Source organism: Cucumis melo, chromosome 10 (assembly GCF_025177605.1).
Source record: "Cucumis melo cultivar AY chromosome 10, USDA_Cmelo_AY_1.0, whole genome shotgun sequence".
Classification (NCBI taxonomy): Eukaryota; Viridiplantae; Streptophyta; class Magnoliopsida; order Cucurbitales; family Cucurbitaceae; genus Cucumis; species Cucumis melo.
Window position 1 is genome coordinate 28,115,348 of NC_066866.1, and position 21,624 is coordinate 28,136,971.

General features: G+C 38.2%; 1 protein-coding gene across 4 annotated transcripts; it reads left to right on the forward strand.

Moving 5' to 3' along the window:
• The first annotated feature begins 995 nt into the window (after positions 1 to 995).
• On the forward strand, positions 996 to 21,303 carry LOC103502560 (protein ABC transporter 1, mitochondrial). 4 transcript variants are annotated; one of them, XM_008466529.3, is made up of 8 exons: positions 996 to 1,826; positions 2,024 to 2,249; positions 2,998 to 3,150; positions 4,023 to 4,181; positions 14,834 to 14,993; positions 15,860 to 15,969; positions 20,169 to 20,285; positions 20,698 to 21,303. In XM_008466529.3, exons 1-8 carry the CDS (start codon positions 1,306 to 1,308, stop codon positions 21,061 to 21,063), a joined length of 1,812 nt encoding a protein of 603 aa, XP_008464751.2. In that variant the 5' UTR covers positions 996 to 1,305; the 3' UTR covers positions 21,064 to 21,303. The 4 variants fall into 4 exon arrangements, with proteins under 4 accessions (XP_008464751.2, XP_050946496.1, XP_050946497.1 ...); XM_051090539.1 differs by lacking the exons at positions 20,169 to 20,285; positions 20,698 to 21,303 and adding exons at positions 18,821 to 19,012; positions 19,110 to 19,285 and having other exon boundaries at positions 1,023 to 1,826; XM_051090540.1 differs by lacking the exons at positions 20,169 to 20,285; positions 20,698 to 21,303 and adding an exon at positions 18,821 to 19,285 and having other exon boundaries at positions 1,023 to 1,826.
• The last annotated feature ends 321 nt before the right edge of the window (positions 21,304 to 21,624 follow it).

Sequence of the window (21,624 nt, forward strand, 5' to 3'; positions counted from 1 at the left end):
AAAATCTCTAGTGTAGATATTAGGTTAGCTTAGACACATTTACTTTATACTATATAGATAGATATTGTATACCACTTAGATGAAGAAGTAAGCTTTATAACTAAAATTTGATATCAATTCCTTGTCTTCGACCCTAAACTTCCCAGGAAACCTATCGTTTTGCTTACACACGTGCAAGTGATAGGAAAACTTGTACTTAATGAGAATTTAGCAACTACGCAAGGATTAGAGACGTAGTGAGCATCTTGCATGTAATGACCATGATTCCCCGCATAGGGAGGTTTGCAATATGAATTTAACTCACACATCCTAATCGCACAAACTCATACATTAAGACTATAAATAGAACAAACACTGAATCCCTGAACTAAACCTAAATTCCAGCAAACACCTTCCTTAGAATACAAGCTCAATTCTAATATTTGAAAGTAATTTGAGTACAAGTGAATTGTGAGAAACATTATTGTGAAATTGCCTATTTATACTAAATTCTTGCGTGAAAATAAATCGACACCTTTAGCTTACTTAATATGCCTTTTAATTTCCTTAATCATGCTCCTACTTCACAATCCACCTATTCCTTGGCTGCAAAGTGTATGAAATGTACTTAAGACACCTGGATTTCAACTCCATCAAACATTTAATCTTCAATGATCTCGATCGGAATTGGTCTGAGATCAACCTGAGATCTCAATTATATCATTTATTATCTCCAGTCTCGCCCGAAACAACTTCGAAATTGCCTCGATATCTTTCAAATTTCTTCTTTAACCTTCAATCTAGGTTGGACTCGGTCCCAAGATGGTCCAAGATCTACTTAGACTTGCTTCTCTACGTCCAATCTCGACCGAACTTGGCCTCGAGATTGCCCGAGAATTCTCTATAATTCTTTCTAGGTGTTGAGAAGATATGGGTGATGAGGAGATATGGGTGGAATTTGATGCTGAAAAGGTTATTAACAAGGTCTTGTCCCTTAATTTTGTTTTGTCTTCTCTTGGGAAATTCTATGCTGAATCCCTGACTTTGATGAGTAAATTGCGCATCCAAGGTATAAAATTCGTTTCTAGGTGTTGCAATGGTGTGACCCATAATCTGGCCCATAATGCTCCTTGCTCTTCGAATTCGTTCTTTTCCGCCTTGGCTTGCTCGTCAAGATATTGTTTTCGGGTAAAAAAGATGGTAGCCGAATATGGATTCCCTTGTTTAGGCATCCCCGTACCATCTCGATTTGCAGAGTTTATATAGCAAAATAAAATGCAGCACGTACAAGTACAACAAGCAATCTCAAAACCATAGACAAGGCCAATGAGTACATCTAGAGACGCTACCAGGCTTGTCAGTGGCGTTTCTCTAGTCGCAAAGGAGCTTCTTCAACGCTCTCACCTCTTGGACATTTCCAGAATTCATAATTTCCAAACCCTTCTCTCTACACCTCTAAAAAAACTCGTTGTTTCTCTCACTGACATTTCCGGTCTCACCAGAGGCAAAGTTCATCAATTTTCAACTGCAGATCCCCCCAATCGCGATTCCGTCGCCTATTTTTCTCACCCAATTCAATCCACTCATCTTCACAGTACTGAAATCTCCGACCTTGGGGTTGCCCACAATCAGACTTGCGTTTCAGATTCTTCACCTCTATCCCAAAATGAAGACAAGGAGAACAATTTGGTAATTGGTACCGAACCCATTAATGCTTCTTCCCCTACGTTCAGTGGAGCAGAAGCAGGAGAAGCACCCAGCGGGCGAGTGGAAGTAACCCCACCTCGCAAACGACGGACGCCCCGGGAGAGAAGAGTGCCCTCCACTCCCTTCTCTAGAGCGCTTGGGTTTGTTCTCGTATCTTATTTCTTTTCTCCAAATTCTACCACGTTTTCTAGTGCTATTGTTTAGAAAGTTCATTCAACCTATTGATTTGCATCATAGAATCGTTTACTGTTTGGGGAAGTGCCATAAATTTAGTTGTTACTTGAGTAGTTCAACAATGGAAAATACTTGTGCAACTCAATCATCACCACTGTTATAGGTTTGCGGGGTTAGGAGCTGGTCTCGCATGGGGAACGCTACAGGAATCAGCCAAGCGGCTTGTTTTTGGCTCAGAAAATTTGCAAAACCAACCTTCTGCGCTTTCCCCATTTCTGTCTGAAAAGAATGCAGAACGGTTGGCTCTTGCTTTGTGTAGAATGCGTGGAGCTGCTTTAAAAATTGGGCAGATGTTGAGTATACAAGATGAATCTCTTGTCCCAGCTCCGGTATCTTTCTCACCTTAGTCCATCTTTCTACCGCTTTATTATTAAAAAAGAAACTAAGATGAGCTGAACGGGTGATTACACATGTTTGCTGATTCTAACCATTGTTTATCTAATGTGGGAAAATTTCTATGTTTTCGTTACTACCTCCATTCGGTAATTGCCACATAAGTATAATTAAAGAATGATGTGGGGTGCATGGAATAAATGAACACTAACGAATATTAGGTGAATCAACAAACACATGGAAGTCTGCAAGCTCGTTCAACCTTGAGCGTCAATCTGTAGAAGTCTACTTTCTATAGCTTTGCACCCCCTTGCTATTTTATGCTACAAATGGCTTGGGAGGACAGTAGAATTTTGGAGGACTTGAATGTTGTTGAGAAGGCATGGTCTGTCATTACGTTTCATACCTTCCTTTGCATGCTGACTTCTAAGTACTTTTGTAACTATCCAACAACTAATGCTCTCTTTTTAATCCCTTTGCTTGTTTCGTTTGTAGAAGTTCCTTTTCTATAGCTTGTTTATAATTTTATATGCTTTCACTTGTCTTAATGAAAACAAATGGCTGTTTGCTTGTGTGTCATGATTTAAGGGTTTACAATTGAGGGATTAAATCAATGGACATGGTTATCTCGGGCAACAATGATTTTCTCTAACTTAAGCATTTTTTCTCTTTTAAAGTTTAAGATTCTCAAGTATATTCCATAATTTAAATATGTTCCTATCATCTTTCTGTATTGTCACAAAGATCTTGGCTGCTCTGGATATTGTCCGTCAAGGTGCAGATGTAATGCCAAGGAGCCAGCTGAATCAAGTATTGAAAGCTGAACTAGGTCAAGATTGGTCCTCGAAGTTGATTAGTTTTGATTATGAACCAATGGCTGCTGCAAGTATTGGCCAGGTGCTGCACAACTACACCATTAATTTCTTTTAGGTTAATTTTATAAAAAATGCCACTAAATCTTGCCTTTTGTTTGAAAAGCCTCTATTCTTTCAAAGTTGTAATGCTACCCTTAACTTTTCATGAAGTTTTGAAAACTCACTCTGAGTAGAAATCCTTTAGAACATCAGACAAATACTGGACTTGAAATGGTGTAGTAACCAAAAAAAGGAATTTGGATTGTTGTTCCTTTCTTGGTCACCTCCACATTGTTCTAGGTTCCTACTTTTGTATGAAATTCTAAAGAATTTCTACTGCAAGAGTAGTTTTGGAATCCTTATGAAAGGTCAAAAGTAGTACCCCAACATTTGAAAGAATGGGGTACTTTTGAAACAAAGGACAAGGTTTAGGGCATCTTTTATGATTTAACCTTTAATTTATGGTTTCTACTGGTGATGTGACTGTATAATGTAAAATGGATTTGTATGCATTTTTTTTGGTGGTAGAAGACCATGTTATTCCTAAGCGGCTAGTCTCAAAGTATGCATAAACCATATAATGGTACACAATCATGTAATGATCATGTTGCTACTATGGATGAATGGAAATTGTTGTTTTCTCCCAAAAAAAAGAAAAAAAAAGAGAAAAACTTGCTGCTATGGAGCATGAATTAGCACTTCTATCTACCGTCCAGATTTTATCTATTCTTATTCCATATTTAGTTGTCATGCTAGGCTTGGTCCATGTTTATTAATTTCAGGAATGCCAAGATAACATATGTGATGTTTAGATTTTACTGTTTCTTATTCATTACTGATGTACTTGAGCTTTACCTACTGATTTGTTAAGATTGTTTGAATTATTAGTTTGGACGCTTTTTAAAATTTATTCAGGTGCATAGAGCTGTTTCAAAGGATGGGATGAATGTTGCAATGAAAATTCAGTACCCTGGAGTTGCAGATAGCATTGAGAGTGATATTGATAACGTGAAACTCTTGTTGGATTATACTAATCTGATTCCGAAGGGGCTTTATCTTGACAGAGCAATAAAGGTATTCTATTGTTTTCTTTGTTGATTTTTTTCATGCGTGCAAATTTTGATACTCTCCCTTATTGGCTCTAATTGACATATTTGTTTTCTTCTCTTTGGTTCACTCAATACCCTCTTCAAATTTGGTTAACATCTATTGGAAGTTTTAGGATATTAGATTACGCAGCAGATTTGAATCAAACCTGAAATAAGATAGGTGATACACATATGATTATGACAGAAAAACTGGATCTTAATTTTATCTTACCTGTTGGTAAAATTGAATATCTTAAAATACTTCAATTTCCTCTCTCAGATAATATCCTGTTATGTGTAATGTGCAACAATAGGTGTACACACACACAAAATCATCAAATGTGTTGGGTGGTTAGTTACACACACAGAATTTTTGGTTGAATTTGACTTCAAGTTTGAGCATAAGAAAGGAACCAACAATCGAGTTGCTAACGATTTTAGTTGGAAAGGCAAGCATGCAGCCCTGTGCATGCTAGCCCCTATTCATGCGAGTAAAATTGATAGGTCGATGTGGGACGTCATGGGGATCTGAGGAAGAAGTTACTACATGAGTGCCACGACACCTTGTGGGTCGGCCATCTTGGGTGGTAGAGGACTTATGCGTTGTTGAAGAAAGGTTACTTCTGACCTAATATGCTAGATGATGTTATGTAGTATATTAAAACATGCCTTGTCTGTCAGCAAAATAAGGTCCAGAAAGCGAGAGTTGCTGGGCTTCTCGAACCCTTGTCTGTTTCGACAAGACCATGGGAGAGTGTGCCCATGGACTTCATTACACATCTCCCAAAAGTGGGTGATCTTGAGGCCATCTTGGTTATCATTGATCGGTTTTCAAAGTATTCCACCTTCATCTCCATTACCAAGCAGTGTTCTGTCGAATTGATAGCACAGTTGTTCTTTAGGTATGTTGTGAAGTTGTTGGGAGTCTTGATGAGTATTTTGAGCGACAGGTATGGTAAATTCATTGGTATCTTCTAGACAATTTACCTTCTTGAGAATAAGTTTGAATATATCCTTAAGCTACAATCCTTAAACTGATGGCTAGACAGAACGATTCAATTGTATGTTGAGGAGTATCTTTGCCATTTTGTCTAGACAGAACGATTCAATTGTATGTTGAGGAGTATCTTTGCCATTTTGTTGATGTGAGACAGAAGAATTTGTTCCAACTACTAGATGTGGCTCATGTGTTTCCATACTCAAACTAGTTCGTCGACTGAAAAGAGTCCCTTTGAGATTGTAAATGGGAGACAACCAATATTACCTTATATTGTTGATCATCCTTATGTTAAAACAAATCCTCAAGCTCACAACTTTATGAAAAATTGGAAGCAGACATTGCTCGACTTACTTAGAGAAAGCCTCGAAACGTATGAAGAAGTGGGCAAATAAAAAGTGTCGCCCTCTTGAGTTTCGAGTAGGAGATCAAGTTCTTATCAAGCTGAAGCTAGAGCAGATCCGTTTCTGTGCAAAGATTAGGGCCTAGTTAGGAAGTACGAGGGGCCCGTAGAAGTCTTAAAAAAGATAGGGTGGCGTGGTCTGCATGGATGAAAATTCATCCAGTAATTCATATGAGCAACTTAAAACCCTACCATCCAGATGCTGATGACAACCAATTCAATGATGTCGGTTGACCAAGTATCAATCTGAATTAGAAGGAAGACAATGCAGTTGAAGAGATCCTTGCTGATTGAGTTAGGAAGGGCAGAAGGCGAACGAGGAGAATCCACGAATTCCTGATCAAGTGGAAGAAATGCTGAAGGTATTGTCAAGCTATTGGCTGAAAAGGAAACAGACAAGATATTAGGAGTGCATATAATGGCACCTAATGCAGGGGAGCTGATTCATGAGGCAGCTATAGCATTACAATATGATGCTTCAAGCGAGGACAACCCGTTTTTGCGATGCACATCCCACAATGAGTGAAGCACTGAAGGAAGCTGCTATGATACGACAAGCCAATTCATATTATAAGACACAATTAAACGTGTGTTATTCCATTTTTTCTTCTTAGTCCATATTTTCATTTTTATCGAAAGGAGCTTGGAGCTTTGAAATGACTTTCTCAGGTCATTTGTTTTTCTTGTCACACTGTTCAGTGAAGGGTTTAAAGTGTTCAAATACACATTTGCTGTTTTTCAGCTTTCATTTCACTCTGATTACTATAATATTGTGTTTTTTATACTAAAAAAATATGTTGGGAGGTTAGAAAGTACTGATTTACAAAGAGCGATTCTTCCTCCTCGAGAGAGATTATACCTTCTCCATTTGCTTAATTTTCCTTGAATTTTGTCAATGATGGACTACCAAAAAGAGGTGGTAATCTCCTAGTGGTAATCTGTGGTACATAATTGGAAGTATCTTTGTTTTGCAACTTAACCTTGAGGCTTTTGCAACAATCAAATTTTCCTCAATGTTGATCCCACAAATAGAATAATCTTTTGGTCAGAGCACCATTCAAATAAAGCCAAGGCCTTTCAAAGATTTCCCTTCCCTAATTCATCAAATTTATCGAATACAAGAGTATCATCAGCAAACTGAAGTAAAGGAACATGAACCCTTTCTTTGCCTACTGGAAAGCCTTCAAACATCTTCTTCACATGTTGGTTTGAAATGAGTCTACTTAATACTTCACTTACTAGAAGGAAAAGAAAAGGGGAAAGTGGGTCACCTTGTCAACCTCCTTGAAGCTTGTATTTTGCCTCTTGGCCGACTGTTTATAAATATTGATTACTTGGGACTGCTCACACATTCCATTATCCAAGTTATCCATCTGGCATCAAAGTTCTTCTTTTTCAAGACTTTTTTTAAAAAATCCCAATCAACTCTGTCAAAGACTTTCTCAAGGTCCAATTTAAGTCGTCACCCTTTGTTTTCTTTTTTCCTCTTTACTCTTCAACAATTTCGTTTGCAATGAGGATATGTTCAAGGCTTTGACGACCTTCCAGGAAGGAACTTTGAGAGGGAGCTAGAGGAGCCATCATTGTCAAGGAAGTAGAGTCCCTTATTGTGCCAAACAGTGCCAATCACCCTCCTCGAGCTGAAGTTTTGAAAAAAACAGGTAGTTCAACTCATGAGTAATCTTGCTTACAAATAGCATATTATAAAAGATTTTGGGCACATACAACACATTATGTAAGGATAACTCGTCAAAAGGAAAGATTTACCTCTTCCCAGCAATAGGGGCTAAGGAGCCATCGAAAATTCTGATTTTTTCATTACCGACACATAGAATATATGATACAAAATGTTCAGAGAAACCTGTCAAATGATTGATCGGGTGGTGGCACGTACAACGAAGACGCGGTGTGTGGATTCGTATGCAGACTCGGCCTTAGACTAGACGACGACACGTACAAGGGAGGCGGCTGGATCATGTGTGGGGTGTGTGGTGTCACGAGCATGCTTGTCGAGGGGGTTATTTTACCTATGGCCACATGCCCAAACATCCTCAAATCACCTTATCTTTATGTCTTGTACTTAGTTTAGTCTATTGCTTTTCTTTTTATGTCATCGATCTTGGGTGTGACGTTTGACACTTTTCATATGCAAGCCTGTCAAAGTTAAAAAAGTTTGAAATATATTATAGGGGGAGACATACTAGTTGAATACTTGACCAAGTCTTGCTGTTCTCTTTGCAATCTAAGCTTTCTTTGCAATTGACAGTCTTTAATGCTTTCTTTAACAATGCTCTCAATGTTTCTTTCTCTCTCATGTTTTATTAAACCACTTTCTCTCAAAACGTGAAGGGAGGCTACGTCATACTGTGAGTTTGCCTGCGACTTTCAGATTTTATATGGCTGACTTGTTCACTGAGTTAGAACAAGTGCTGCACAATCACCTGTCCCGTGTTGGAAAAGTTGCAATTGTGACAAGTAGTATCAGAGCTTTGTTAGCTCCTTGGCTAAGCGAGACGCAATTATGTCGGCAAGGAAACAACTGTCTAAGTCGCAGTCTGAGTGACTGACAGAGATTAAAGAGCAAATCTTGTATCTGAGAGAATTGCTAAGCGAAGTTAGATTTTTCTAGACTCAGCTGGAGGGGTTGGAAGAAAAAGTCGGAGAAATATAGCATTGAATGCCCGAGTAGATGGACTATCCACAAATGAAATGACGACGAGGGTTGATTCGATAGAACATAAAACCGCCCAAGTGGGTAGTTTTGAACATGGAAGTAACTCTTCAAGCTCTGTCGCATACTTGGAAGAGTGTGTTGAAGAGCTTGACTGTTCCCAAAAGACCATGTTAAAGTTGTTCAGCGATCTGTCAGATGACTTTAGAGGAACGATAGAGACAATCAAGGTCGAGATGGACGAGATGAAAGTGCAAGTGAATTTAATGATTCAAGCAGTGGGGAACCAGACCCCGAATCAAGCATATAGTGTTTCCTGCAAGTTCAAGATCTCGGAACCTAAAGCTTTCAATGGGAACCGCGATGTTGAAGAGCTTGAATTTCATCTTTGATATGGAATAGTACTTTAAGGCCAGTGGAACCAACTTTGAAAAAACTAAAGTGACATTAGCCTCCATGCATCTGTTTGATGATGCAAAGCTCAGGTGGAGGTCGAAGGTGAATGACGTCCAAATGGTCGATGTACCATTGAAGTGGGAAGAGCTTAAGAAAGAACTAAGGGCTCAACTCTTCCCTGAATATGTTAAATTTATTGCCAGAAGTAAATTGTGGGAATTTAGACACATGGGAACCATTAGAGATTATGCTAAACAGTTCTCTGTCGTTATGTTGGGCTTTCGAGACATGTCGGAAAAGGATAAAGTATTCTGCTTTGTAGAAGGGCTCAAGCTGTGAGCCATGACTAAATTATACGAACAAAAAGTTCAAGATCTTGTCTCTACTTTCGTTGCTCTAGAGAGATTGTTTGACTATGGTGGCGAACAAGGGTCCCAAAAGAAGAACGTGACGGCACCGAATCTTGGGAATAGGGTCTCCAAGCCTAATTCCCCAAGAAACTTCGCGAATGATAAGAAACTGCATCCCCAAGCACTAGCACTCTTCGAGGAGCACATCAGTAAGGCTAGAATCAAACAACTTCCTGCTTCTTGTGTAAGGGCCCCTATTGAGTGGCCGAATGCCCACATCGGGACTTGTTAACTGCTTTAAAAGCCTTTTTATAGGGTTCTAACGATTTTGAAGTAGAAACAGAAGGGGAAAGAGAGGATGAGGGGACCCCTCGAATGAGTGCTTTAAAATTCTTATCAGCAATTCAAAAGGTCTCTATTCGAAAGGATGCATAGGGACTCATGTTTGTCGATGCGATCATTAACTCCAAACCCGCAAAGAGCACTATGGTAGATTCAGGTGCAACTCATAATTTCATTTCTGAAGAAGAAGCACGCCTTTTAGAGTTGAAAATCAAAAAAGTCACAGGCAAGATAATTTCGAGGCTTTGCCCATTGTTGGAGTATCGAAAAGGATACCTCTAAAATTAGGCCAATGGAGAGGAGATGTTGATTTAGTTGTGGTTCCATGGATGACTTTGACGTTGTACTTGGTATGGAATTTCTCTTGCAACACAAATTCATTCCCATGCCACTAGCTCAGTGTTTGGTAGTAACAAGCAGTAATTCGACAGTGGTCCAAGCAAAGATCAAGCAACTGAGTGGGGTGAGAATGATTTCAGTCCTGCAACTGAAAAATGGGTTTAGTAGAGAAGAGCCGACTTTTATGGCCATCTCGTTGGTGGATGAACAGATTGAAATTGGGACTGTCCCAGTAGAGATTCGGAAAGTTCTGAACGAATATGTTGATATTTTGCTGCCTGAACTGTCAAGGTCATTACCTCCTCGACAGGGGATTGATCACAACATTGAACTTGTCCCAGGAGCCAAACCCCCAACAAAGAATGCCTGCCGAATGGCTTCACCTGAGTTAGTTAAACTCAGGAAACAATTAGACGAGTTTTTGGCTGTTGGATTTATTAAACCAGCAAAAGCGTCCTATGGGGCCCCTGTGCTGTTTCAGAAGAAGAAAGATGGGACTCTCCGACTGTGTATAAACTACGAGCTTTAAACAAGGTTACAGTTTGAAGCAGGTACCCTATCCCGATCATAAATGATTTGTTTGACCAGCTGAATGGAGCTCAGTACTTTACGAAGCTCGACCTCCGGTTAGGCTATTACCAAGTTTTCATAGCATAGGGGGACGAACCAAACACTACTTGTGTAACAGGCTTTCGAGTTCCTTCTAATGCCCTTCGGCCTGACAATTGTCCTCACAGCCTTTTGCACCTTGATGAATTAAGTATTCCACGAATATCTAGATCGGTTTGAGGTGGATTATCTCGATAACATTGTGGTCTTCAGTTCCCGCCTTGAAGTACATCGGGTCAGACCGGGTCCACCTTTGGTTAACCTTTGACAAACATCGGGAGAATTGGTTATATGTTAAGAAAGAGAAATGTGCTTTTGGTCAACAACATATCAATTTTCTGGGTCACAACATCGAATGTGGAAAGATTCGAATGGAAGAGGATAAGTTGCGAGCTAGTGGAGAGCCCCCCACTTCCGTGTCAGAATTACGCTCCTTCCTTGGATTGGTTAATGACTATCACCGGTTCATTGAAGGATTCTCAAGAAGGGCTGTGATTAAGTTGTTGAAGAAAGGTACAAATCGGAGATGGCCATTCGAATGTCAAACTGCTTTTGACGAAGAAAGGTACAACTTGGAGATGACCATTCCACCATTATTATTACTTCATCCTCCTCTGTTATTATTTTGCCACTTGTTCCATTGACTTTGCCCCTGATTCTTTGCTCATGGCTTTGTCCTTGTTTCTTATCAATATTTCCATAAACAAGATTTGAAGTAGGTTGAGTACCATCAATATTTATCGATGAATTTCTTTCAATTCTGCTCTCATGACCCATTAGAAGTGAGATAATCTCTTGTAGTGGTTTTGATTTAGATTTTGCAGACATGGGAGAGACTATGCGATCGTATTCTAATCCTAATCTTGAGAGGATATATACTGTGTGTTCTTGTAGAGAGATAAGACAGTCTATTTCATTTAAAGCTGAAACAAGATTCTTCACCTTTACTGTATCGTCTTTAATTGACTGGATCCCCTTCTTTAGGTTCCGCAATTGTCCATTTAGTTGCATAATTTTGGCTGTGTTTGATGAGGAATAGGTTTTTTCAAGAGTTAACCAGATTTCTCTTGCTGTATTACACCTAATCAGTTGAGTTTCTATGTCTTCACTCATCGAACCCATCAACCAAGAATAAATTGTTTCTCTTGCTGTATTACACCCAATCATTTGAGTTACTATGCCTTCATTCATAAAACCCATCAACCAAGAACAAATTAAACGATCTTGCCTCATCCAAGTGATGTACTCAGGATTATCTATTAACTCTTCTCTGTTTGTGTTTCTTTCGGAACTGGTTTCTGTATTTTTCGTGTTTCTTTCAACTTCAACACTAGTTGATCTCATCTTTTCTGGTTTGGAGTCGCTGAGGATGTGATTTTCCAGGGAATGCTCATGCACTGTGTTCAGGATCTGCAGTTTCTAGGTGAGATAGTTGCTGTCTGTAAGTTGTTTCTTGAGGAAGAGGAGGTTCAATGATTTAGGATTGAACTTGAGGAAGCCGTTGCTGTGAAGTTGAGGCTTTGATACCATAAAAGGACAGTAGCAGAAGAATAGGAAATACAGAGAGTGAAAGGTTTGAATGAAATTTCTGAATGAGTTATTTAGATACATGGCATTTCCTTTTATAATGGAAAATGTATAGATGAGAGAAACTGAAAAACTTCTAACAGAACAACTGTATAACAACTAAACAGAAAAACAGTAGAACAGCTAGACAGAAAAACTGTATAACTGCTAAACTGAAAATTAACAGCTAAACTGTTTAGTAATAGTTTTCTGGGTTTTCTTAGTGGGCAGCCTTAATAGGAATCAACACTATTAGCAGTATGAGGTGTGGGCTGATTGTTACCTTTGTCACCTGGCCTGTTGTTCTTCGTTTGCAGGCTTCCCTTGGATTTTCCAACATGTCTCACGAATATAGCGGGGTTTGTTACAATGATAACACAATACTTGTGGTTTGTTACAATGACCACACCATACCAAAGGTTTGTTTGGTGGCAAGGAAGCCTTATAGGCAGTAGCTTCAAGCATCATCGCAGATGTCTCAACAGAATCTGTTCTTTTCTTGCTCAACATTTTCTTGCTCAACATAAAGCTTCGACCACTTTCCCCCTTGCGAACCCTAGAAAAAGCTTCACTGGTGGAGGGGAGGGCTTTTCTACTGGTAACTCTACTTCTAACTTCATTGAATTCATCATTGAGGCCTGGTGAGAAATTTGTAAACACGGCTGTCATCTACCACAAGAAGTGCTTCATCCTTAGTTGATTCCCATTCGTAACTGTCAAAATGATCGGACTTGCCAAATTCTTGTCCACTTGTGAAAATACTGTGTTACTGTATCTCTTCCTTGTTGGATATCACCCAACTTTGTGATTCAAGTCCAACACATGATTGTTTGTCAAGCTCTGGATACATTTGGTTTACATTGTCCCATCAGTCCTTTGCAGGATAGTAACACATGTAGTTAGAACGTATTTCCTCAGTTGTGGAATTGACCAACCACGTTATGACCATGGAATTCTCAGTATCTCAAGTAGCAAACAACGGATCTGTCTTGGTGATTTGAACATTGGGAAGTTGACAGCTGTCGGAAACTTTGGTCATTGATGACTTTTTGTCATGTGTGCTACTGATTCTGAACAGCCCTTATTCTAAACAGCACCACTAACCAAAAAAGGGAGTTAGAACAAGAATAACTCGCAAAGACAGCAGCAGCCTCACTGAAAAACAGACTCAATCGACAGTCTCCAAAGAAAAATCCCCATGGACGTGTGAATGGAGGACCAAAAGCGTGATGACGACAATGGAAGACCGGATTGAAGATTAGGAACGCCCAGATCTGAAGAAAAGGTTGACAATGAGATTTTTTTGACTGCCAGATCTGGAAAAAAATCATTAACGACCAGTTCTGAAGAAAAAAAGAAGGCGTCAGTTACCAGATCTTAGTCCAAAGATGACAAGCACTAGGGTAGGTAGACGACGGCAGAAGCTGAAGAGGTCGGCGGAAGCACAATAATTAGGGTTAGTGTTTTTTTGTTTGATGCTCTGATGCCATGTGAATATTTCTCACTTTCTTATTATTATTACAATGGTACCCTAAATTAAATAAAATACATCCTTAATGAAATAAGGTAAATAAAGATATAAAAGGAAAGAATCCTTCAGAATAGCTACAACAAATAAAACCAAATAAAACCAAATATTATGGCATAAATCAATGCCAACTTCTGCTCAAGTATGCCACCATGATTTGGCGTTTGCTGAGGGACAGGTAGCAATGCGAGCCTGTGCCTCAATGGTTGTCCCTTGGACCTTAGAATAATATTCTTTGATGTCCCATAGGAAATTTTCGATTTCTTTTCTGTCTCTCAAACCTTCGAATGACAACAGTTTTGGTACCTTTACTTTGGAACTAGCATTCGTCTTAGAAGACGAGTTCGCCGATGCCCTTTTTACCAAAGAAAGTTCGCTATGTGTCATCTCAAGTTTTTTCTTCAGCATCCCAACGTTGATGGCCATCTTGGAGGATGAGTCCTCCAACTTGGCAACGATAGCTACCAAAAGCTCGCTCATTTGGTTGATGAAATCTTCTAGGCTGCCCTCTTACGATATGGAGTCTTGCCTTGAGCATCTTTGCTACCTCAACCACATATTTCCGGCCAGAACCATACACAACCCCAATAAGGTTTTCTTATATAGAAGACAGCAACAATCCCAATAAGAAAAAAATATTATAGACACCAAGGAGAATATCCACATAATAATATTACAAGAGAGAAATCAAAACCAGCCCGTTTGATGTATGAGAAATTGGAAACTGTAATGGATTTCCTTTGGTATGGGGAAAACTTATATCTCTTCTCTTTTGTATCTTGTTGTTTTTGTGTGTGCATGTAATTTAGTTGTGCATCCTTTTTAAAATCACATGTAATTTAGTTGCTTGTCGTTTCTAAAATTTTCTTTTACAAGAAAGCAAACTTTCACTGAGAGAAGTGATAGAATGCACAGGGAAAAGATCATTAAACTATGGGAAAGGACTCCAATCCAAGTGAATAAAGCCCAACTAATAAAGAAACGTTAAACCTAATAACCTCTTACAGCTCATGATGCCTTAAACCTGATAACCATATTTTATTGGAGTTATTGGGTTTGTATTTTTTTTTGTATACTATTTTTTTTAGTACAACAATTTGGGGTCGGGAGATTCGAACCTCTTACCTCCAGAATGGGAGGTCATGCCAATTTTTGTTGAGCTAAGCTCGCTTTGGCTATTGGAATTGTACTTTTGGAGCAGAGTTTTATGTATTAAACTGAACATTTCCATCAATCTTTTGGATCAAAGTTCTATGCATTAAACTCAACTACAATAATTTTCTTAAACCTTTTGAGATCATTAAAAGCCCTTACGTTAGTTGATGGTGCAATATACTTCATTATTATGTAATAATTCATTTATTTTCAAGGTTCGTATTCTTGATAACTTTTATAGAAACATTTGTCTGTTGATGTCGGTGTTGCTACTACTACTAGGTGGCAAAAGATGAGTTATCTCGTGAATGCGACTATGTGTTGGAGGCTGCAAATCAGAAACGTTTCCGTGATTTGTTATTTAATTCTCAAGGTTTCTATGTTCCGTTGGTTGTGGATGATCTATCAAGCAAAAGAGTTTTGACTACGGAACTTATTTCTGGTACCCGTATATTTTCCTCTAAGCTTGTTTGCTTAAATATGTTCTATTTATTTACTTCTATTTTTCTATATGTATGTAATTATTTTATAACTATGATTTTGAAATCATTCTACATATGCCTATATGAATAATTCTTGCGAATGGTATGATGTTGATAGAACCCGATCGGATAGGATAGAAATTTTGACTTGATTGATGAATATAGTAATGTATACAATATGATTGAATTGAGTAAATTTCAATTCAATAGCTAGGGCACTCTTGTTCTATCTCTCAAGAAGTCACAAGCCAAATCTAAACTTCACTCAAAGCTTAACTATTTATACAGGCACTCACCGACTTAACTAACTAACTAACATGCTACACTATTTCACACGTGCGACTTTCCTTTATTTCTCCTGCTATATTGAAACATGATGGGAGGTCTAACAGATGTTAAGCATACCATCATAGTTTGCCATCCTGCAACAGAAATCGTTAATTTCCTTTTACATTGGCAAGGTTGAACAAATTATGGTTTTTATTAAAAGGAAATTACGGTTTATTAAGTTTATTCCTATTTAATTATTTTCCATATTTGTATTTTTCCTTTATTAGTATTTTGGTATTTATTCACCAATGTAATAGATTATTATATACTTTGAAAATGTATTTCTTTGATTTCAAGACAGATGATAACAAATGAAATAAATTTCTATCTATAAGATAAGATATTCTCTCTATATAGAAAAATAGATTTTATATCAGATCACTGTTCCATGTGATAAATAATTATTTTTCGTTCTAGATAACTGTCATTCGCAGTATGTTTTTTTTCCCTCTATAAGTTATATTTTAACATTGGGTTGGTGTTTTGTTTGCCCCAGGGGTTCCTATTGATAGAGTAGCATTGTTAGACCAGGAAACTCGTAATTATGTTGGCAAAAAATTGCTGGAACTCACGTTACTTGAATTATTTGTTTTCCGTTTCATGCAGGCAAGTTTTTCAAGTTTGTGAAACGCAATACTTTTTTTAGTTGTCTAATGTTTTTATTTATCTTGTCTTAATGTTAGACCCCCAGTTATGTTACAGTATAGTAGGAAAGGAAAGAAAGGGAGTGCACGTGTGATGGGGAGTGTGAGTGCTAGGAATGGGGCCCATGGTTTGTTAGGAGGGTAAGGGTGGTTTAAATATCAGGGGAATCGTGGAATGGGGAGGGGGGAGGGGGGGGGGGGTGGATCATTTTGGGAGAATTTTTGTTTACATCCTTGAGAGAGAGGAGAGGCAGAAAGGAGTGATCAATTTCTTTTCTGTAATTTTGGTTTTCTGTTAAAGGATTGACACTGTCAATTCACTCTTGTATTGTTCTTCAATACAATTCTTCACGTCATGCTCTTATATGTTCTCAGATATCCAGAATGTCCTCTAAATACAAAATCGTGATAAGTATGTAAATTTGTGGGTAATAGTTTTGATGTTTTAGATATCACTAACCTCCCTTTATACCTCAACATTCCTTGCTGTAAGCTAAAATCAGGAACACCTTCATTTTTGTCTAACTCATCTATTATCTCACTCAATCAGGGATCTTTTTTAACTTCTTCCTTAATAACAAGCAGATCCAACAAGGCAGGAGCTGTTAAGTGATTCAGATGTATTGTAGGTGGCATCCTTGATAAGACATCAACTGCTTTATTCTCTAGACCGGGTTTATAGATTACAAACGTGTAGCCAGCAAAAATTTTAGAGACCGTTGATCTGTTTTGACTACAAATTTACTTCCCAATAGATATGGCTTCCATCTCTGCACCACCAACACAACCCCAATCAGTTCTCTTTCATAAATAGGTTTAGCCCGATCTCTCAACAATAATGTATGACTGAAGTAGGCAATTGGCCTTTTTGCTTGAATCAACACGGCCCCAATTCCATAACCTGATGCGTTAGTTTCAATTTCAAAGGGCAGGTTGAAATCAGGTAAAGCTAGTATTGGCAATATCATCATTGCATTTTTCAACTTCTCAAATGCTTCTTGTCCAAGGGGCGGCCACACTTCTATAATTCTGCACAAACTGCTGATAATACCCTGTGAGGCTTAAAAGTCCTCTCACTTCTCCCACATTTGTTGGGGCTGGCCGTTTCTTTATTACTTTGATTTTCTTGGGATCAACTTCCACTCCTTTCCCTGATATAATATGCCTAAATACTCTACCCTCGCTTGAGCAAAATTGCACTTCATGTTAGCATATAATTCATTTTCTCGCAAAATTTCCAAAGTCAACTCTAATTGCTACAAATGTTCCTCCAAGTTTCGGCTATAAATCAGTATGTCATCAAAGAACACCAATACAAATCTTCTCGAATACGGCTTAAAGATCGTATTCATCAACGATTGGAAAGTAGATGGACCTTTAGTCAATCCAAATGGCATAACTAAAAATTCATAACGGCCTTCATGAGTTCTAAAGGCCTTTTTTTCCACATCCTCCAAGTTCATCCTTATATGGTGGTAGCTCGCCTTCAAATCAATTTTTGAAAACATAGTTGCCCCGTTCAGTTCATCAAACAATTCTTCGATAATTGGGATAGGAAACTTGTCTGGAATTGTCACATTATTCAACGCTCGATAATCCACATAAAACCTCCAACTGCCATCCTTTTTCTTCACTTAAAGGACATGACTTGAATAAGGACTAGTACTTAGGCGAATCACTCCTGGTGCTAACATCTCATCTACCAATTTCTCCATTTCTTCCTTTTGTTGGTAGGCATATTGGTAAGGTCTTACATTAATTGGATCAATTCCTTTCTTCAAGTGAATGTGATGTTCAATACTTGGTCTTGGAAGCAGCTCTTCCTGCCAATCAAATGCATTTTCAAATTTCGCCAGTAATGTTGGAATTGATTCATTCACTGTAGGTATCTCATCAACCTCGTACAGTTCAGCAAACGTCATTCCACCCTCATAGCCATGCACTCAATTATATAACCTTGGTTAGATGAAGACCACGATTTCATCATACTTTCAGACTCACCCTAGCTTTATTTAAGCTGGGAACTCCCGTCGATACTACCTTGCAGCCTCCCTTGTGAGAAGTCATAGTTAAATTACTTTGATCCATCTCCATCACTCCCAATGAGTGCAACCATTGCATCCCTAAGATTGCATCCACTTCTTGGGGTACGAAACTATCCACCATTTTCCATTTGCCAATCAGCAACTCCACCTTTTTGCAAATTTCCTTTCCTTTTGTAGTTGTACCAGACCCCAATATTACTCCATAATTCGATGTTTCTTCCATTGGCAATTTCAATAATGAAACTAGTTTCTTTGATATAAAATTGTGTTTTGCACCACAATCTATCAACACTATTACTACTTCCCCATTAATTTTCCCTTTCAATTTCATGGTGTCCAGGTTCAACAGTCCAACCACTGAGTTTATTGATAATTCAACTATTGGTTTCACTTCATCTTCTACACCGAGCGTTTTCATCTCTTTATTCTCCCGTTGATCTTCCTCCTCGAAGATTTCTATTTCCTCTTCATTCTCTCAGACTACTAGTACCCTCAGCTCTCTTTGTTCTTTGATTTTACATCGATGACAGGTACGTGATTGCATTCATCGCATATGAAACAAAGTCCCTTTTTTTCTCTGTGCTTGGAATTTCGCGTATGTCAGTCTCTTCGTTGGACCTTCACGCTGGTTTTACACCGCCGCCGCATCTCGCATATCGTTCTTATCGGAAAATTTCCTCCAACTTTAATTTCATTTGTATTCGATGGTATATTAGTTTTATTAAATGGTAGAATAGTTTGGGCCTTACCTTCAGTGCTCTTTTTCAGGTCCGCTTCTCTTCTTGTCATCTCCCGATTCTCTGCACTTTGGGCCAACTTCATCATTTGTGCAAACCCAACCGGTTCCCAACATTCTGCCTTAGCCTTGATCCACGGACTAAGCCCGTTCATAAATGTCTCCTCCAAAACCTCTTTCGGCGAATGTGGTAATGGGGCTACAAATTTATCGAACAGAATACGGTATTCTTCCACCGTCGTTTATTGTTTAATTGCCAAAAATCGTCCACAAATTGATCTTTCTTATTGATTGGAATCGAATCAACAATCTCTGTTTCAGATTCACCCAATCTTTAAATGGTTCACGTTCTCCTGGTGATCGGTACCAGTCCAACACCGCTCCATCAAAACTGATAACAACCACAGTCAACTTCTCGGGATCAGTCAATTTATGGATCTGAAATTATCGATCGACTCTAAACAGCCATGAATCTAGATCAATGCTGCTGAACACAGGCATCACAACTTTCTTAGACTTACTTCGATCATTCGAGTTCTCGTCTCCTTCAGTTTTATTCATCTTTCCGTCGATCTTGATTTCTACCATCGTTGCTCCTCCTGCTTCGACGATTCTCTCAATCAATTGTTCTCTGCTCGATAACTCCTCTATTCCTTCAGATAATGTTGATTTTTCCTTTGTCATTCCTTCGGCATACTTCAACAACAATTTCGGTTGTTTTTCCACCTAGATTCCCAACCTTTTGATACTCTTCGCCGATGACAGCAAATTCTCTTCAACCGCTGATAATTTATGTAATTCTACTCGTATTCCCGAGATTTCTTGATCGAATAATTCTAGCTTCTCTTCAATTTATTTATGTGCCATTTCCTATTGATTCCCATGTACAAACTGCTCTGATACCAATATGATAGAACACCAACTGGGAGTGATCTTATTCAATTGGAAATAGCAGAAGCAATACAAGAAGGAATTGACGAATTGTCAATTCTTAAACAGAAATTCAGAATAACAGAAAACGAAGAAATGATCCCTCCCATTTTGCCTCTCCTCTCTCACAAGGATTTGGACAAAAGACTCAAATATTCCTCCCCTTTTTGCATCGACTCTCCCACTATTTTGACCTCCCATTGCCCTCCTAACTAACTGTGGGCCCCAGTCTTAGCACTCATACTCCCCATTACATGTGCGCTTTCTTTTTTTTTCCTTTCCTCCTATACTGTAATATAGTCGAAGGTCTAACAGGTTCCTTCTCATTTTGTTTATTTTTTCTTGTGGTAACATATCATATGTTTTACGGTACTTTTTTCTGGCTCAAGGTTCTTTCGTGCTCAATTATTTTTCTTGTTCCAATTTGATTTTGTTTGTTGACTGTTTCAGACTGACCCCAATTGGGGTAACTTTTTATATGATGAAGCCAACAAAACAATTAATCTGATCGACTTTGGAGCAGCTCGCGATTATCCAAAGAATTTTGTGGACAACTACTTAAGAATGGTAATGTTTTGGTTTGAGTTCAGCTGTGATTTATTTTCTTCTAAAGACGCATATTTTTTGGTGCACGGTTTCCTCCTAAGATCATGAACTCTTAACATTCCACGTATGTCTATTTCAAATTTGATATATTAGCATTTGATTTCAGGATCTATTGTTTGACATTCACAGTAAGTTTAGTCATGTAATCGGTTTGCTTCTGAATATTTTGCACTTGGGGTTCAATGTTATCTAGATAGTGATGGGTTTCACCATGGTTAGTTTGGTAGCTGGATGTATGAAATGTAAAATGTTCAGTTTTCCTTATGGAGGAGTTATAAGATTGGAGTAATTATAGGGATAACAATTCCATTAAAGTATTTGATGTTACGTATGTACCTAGAACACTTCCTGAATGTATTATGTTTACAACCAGGTTGTTGCATGTGCAAATGGCGATAGAGATGCAGTTATTGAAATGTCGAAGAGACTGGGATTTCTAACAGGAAAGGAATCAGAGGTGATGTTGGATGCTCATGTTCAAGCAGGTTTTGTTGTGGGATTGCCATTTTCAAAGGCTGGTGTGTATGATTTTCGAGCTTCAAATATCACCCACAGTATTACAAATCTTAGTGGAACCATGTTACGACATAGGCTAACTCCACCCCCCGATGAAGCCTATAGCCTTCACCGCAAATTATCAGGTGCTTTCTTGGCTTGCATCAAGCTCGGCGCTGCTGTGCCTTGTAGGCAACTATTATTTCATATTTACGATAATTATCATTTCGACCACCAAGATTGACATCTGGAGGACCAATATTTTTATTTTCACTTGATTTTTCTTTTTTTCACTTATTAGTTTCAATTGTTAATTTTTTTTTTTTTAAAAATACATTTTCTTGTTTATTATATAGTGTGTTCAATTCAAATTTGTAACAATTATTATAAAAATTTAGTCCTTAAACGTAAAATAAATAAATCATCCAAACTATTTGATGTTGTAAGAAATGAAATTCAAAATTTTTCTTTTCCTAGTATTTAACTACTTATCTCATTTTTCCTTTGTACCCGAAACCAAAATTAACATTTGTTGATCCTTTTAGATCTTTCTATTTGATGATTACAACAAACATAAAGACTTTTTCTAAGTGCTATGTCTTCCAACTTCCCCTTTGTTACCATATTTGCCTTGTTTGAACAAACATGGAAATTCCCTCTCTTCATATGACCCCATTGTCCACGTTTATACCAAAACTCCATTCATCACATTCATTTTGCTCAACTAACAATGAACTACTTTTACCCAACTTTTGTATGCCTTGAATCCATTTTAAAACTTGATTTCCCATGGAACTTTGGTTTC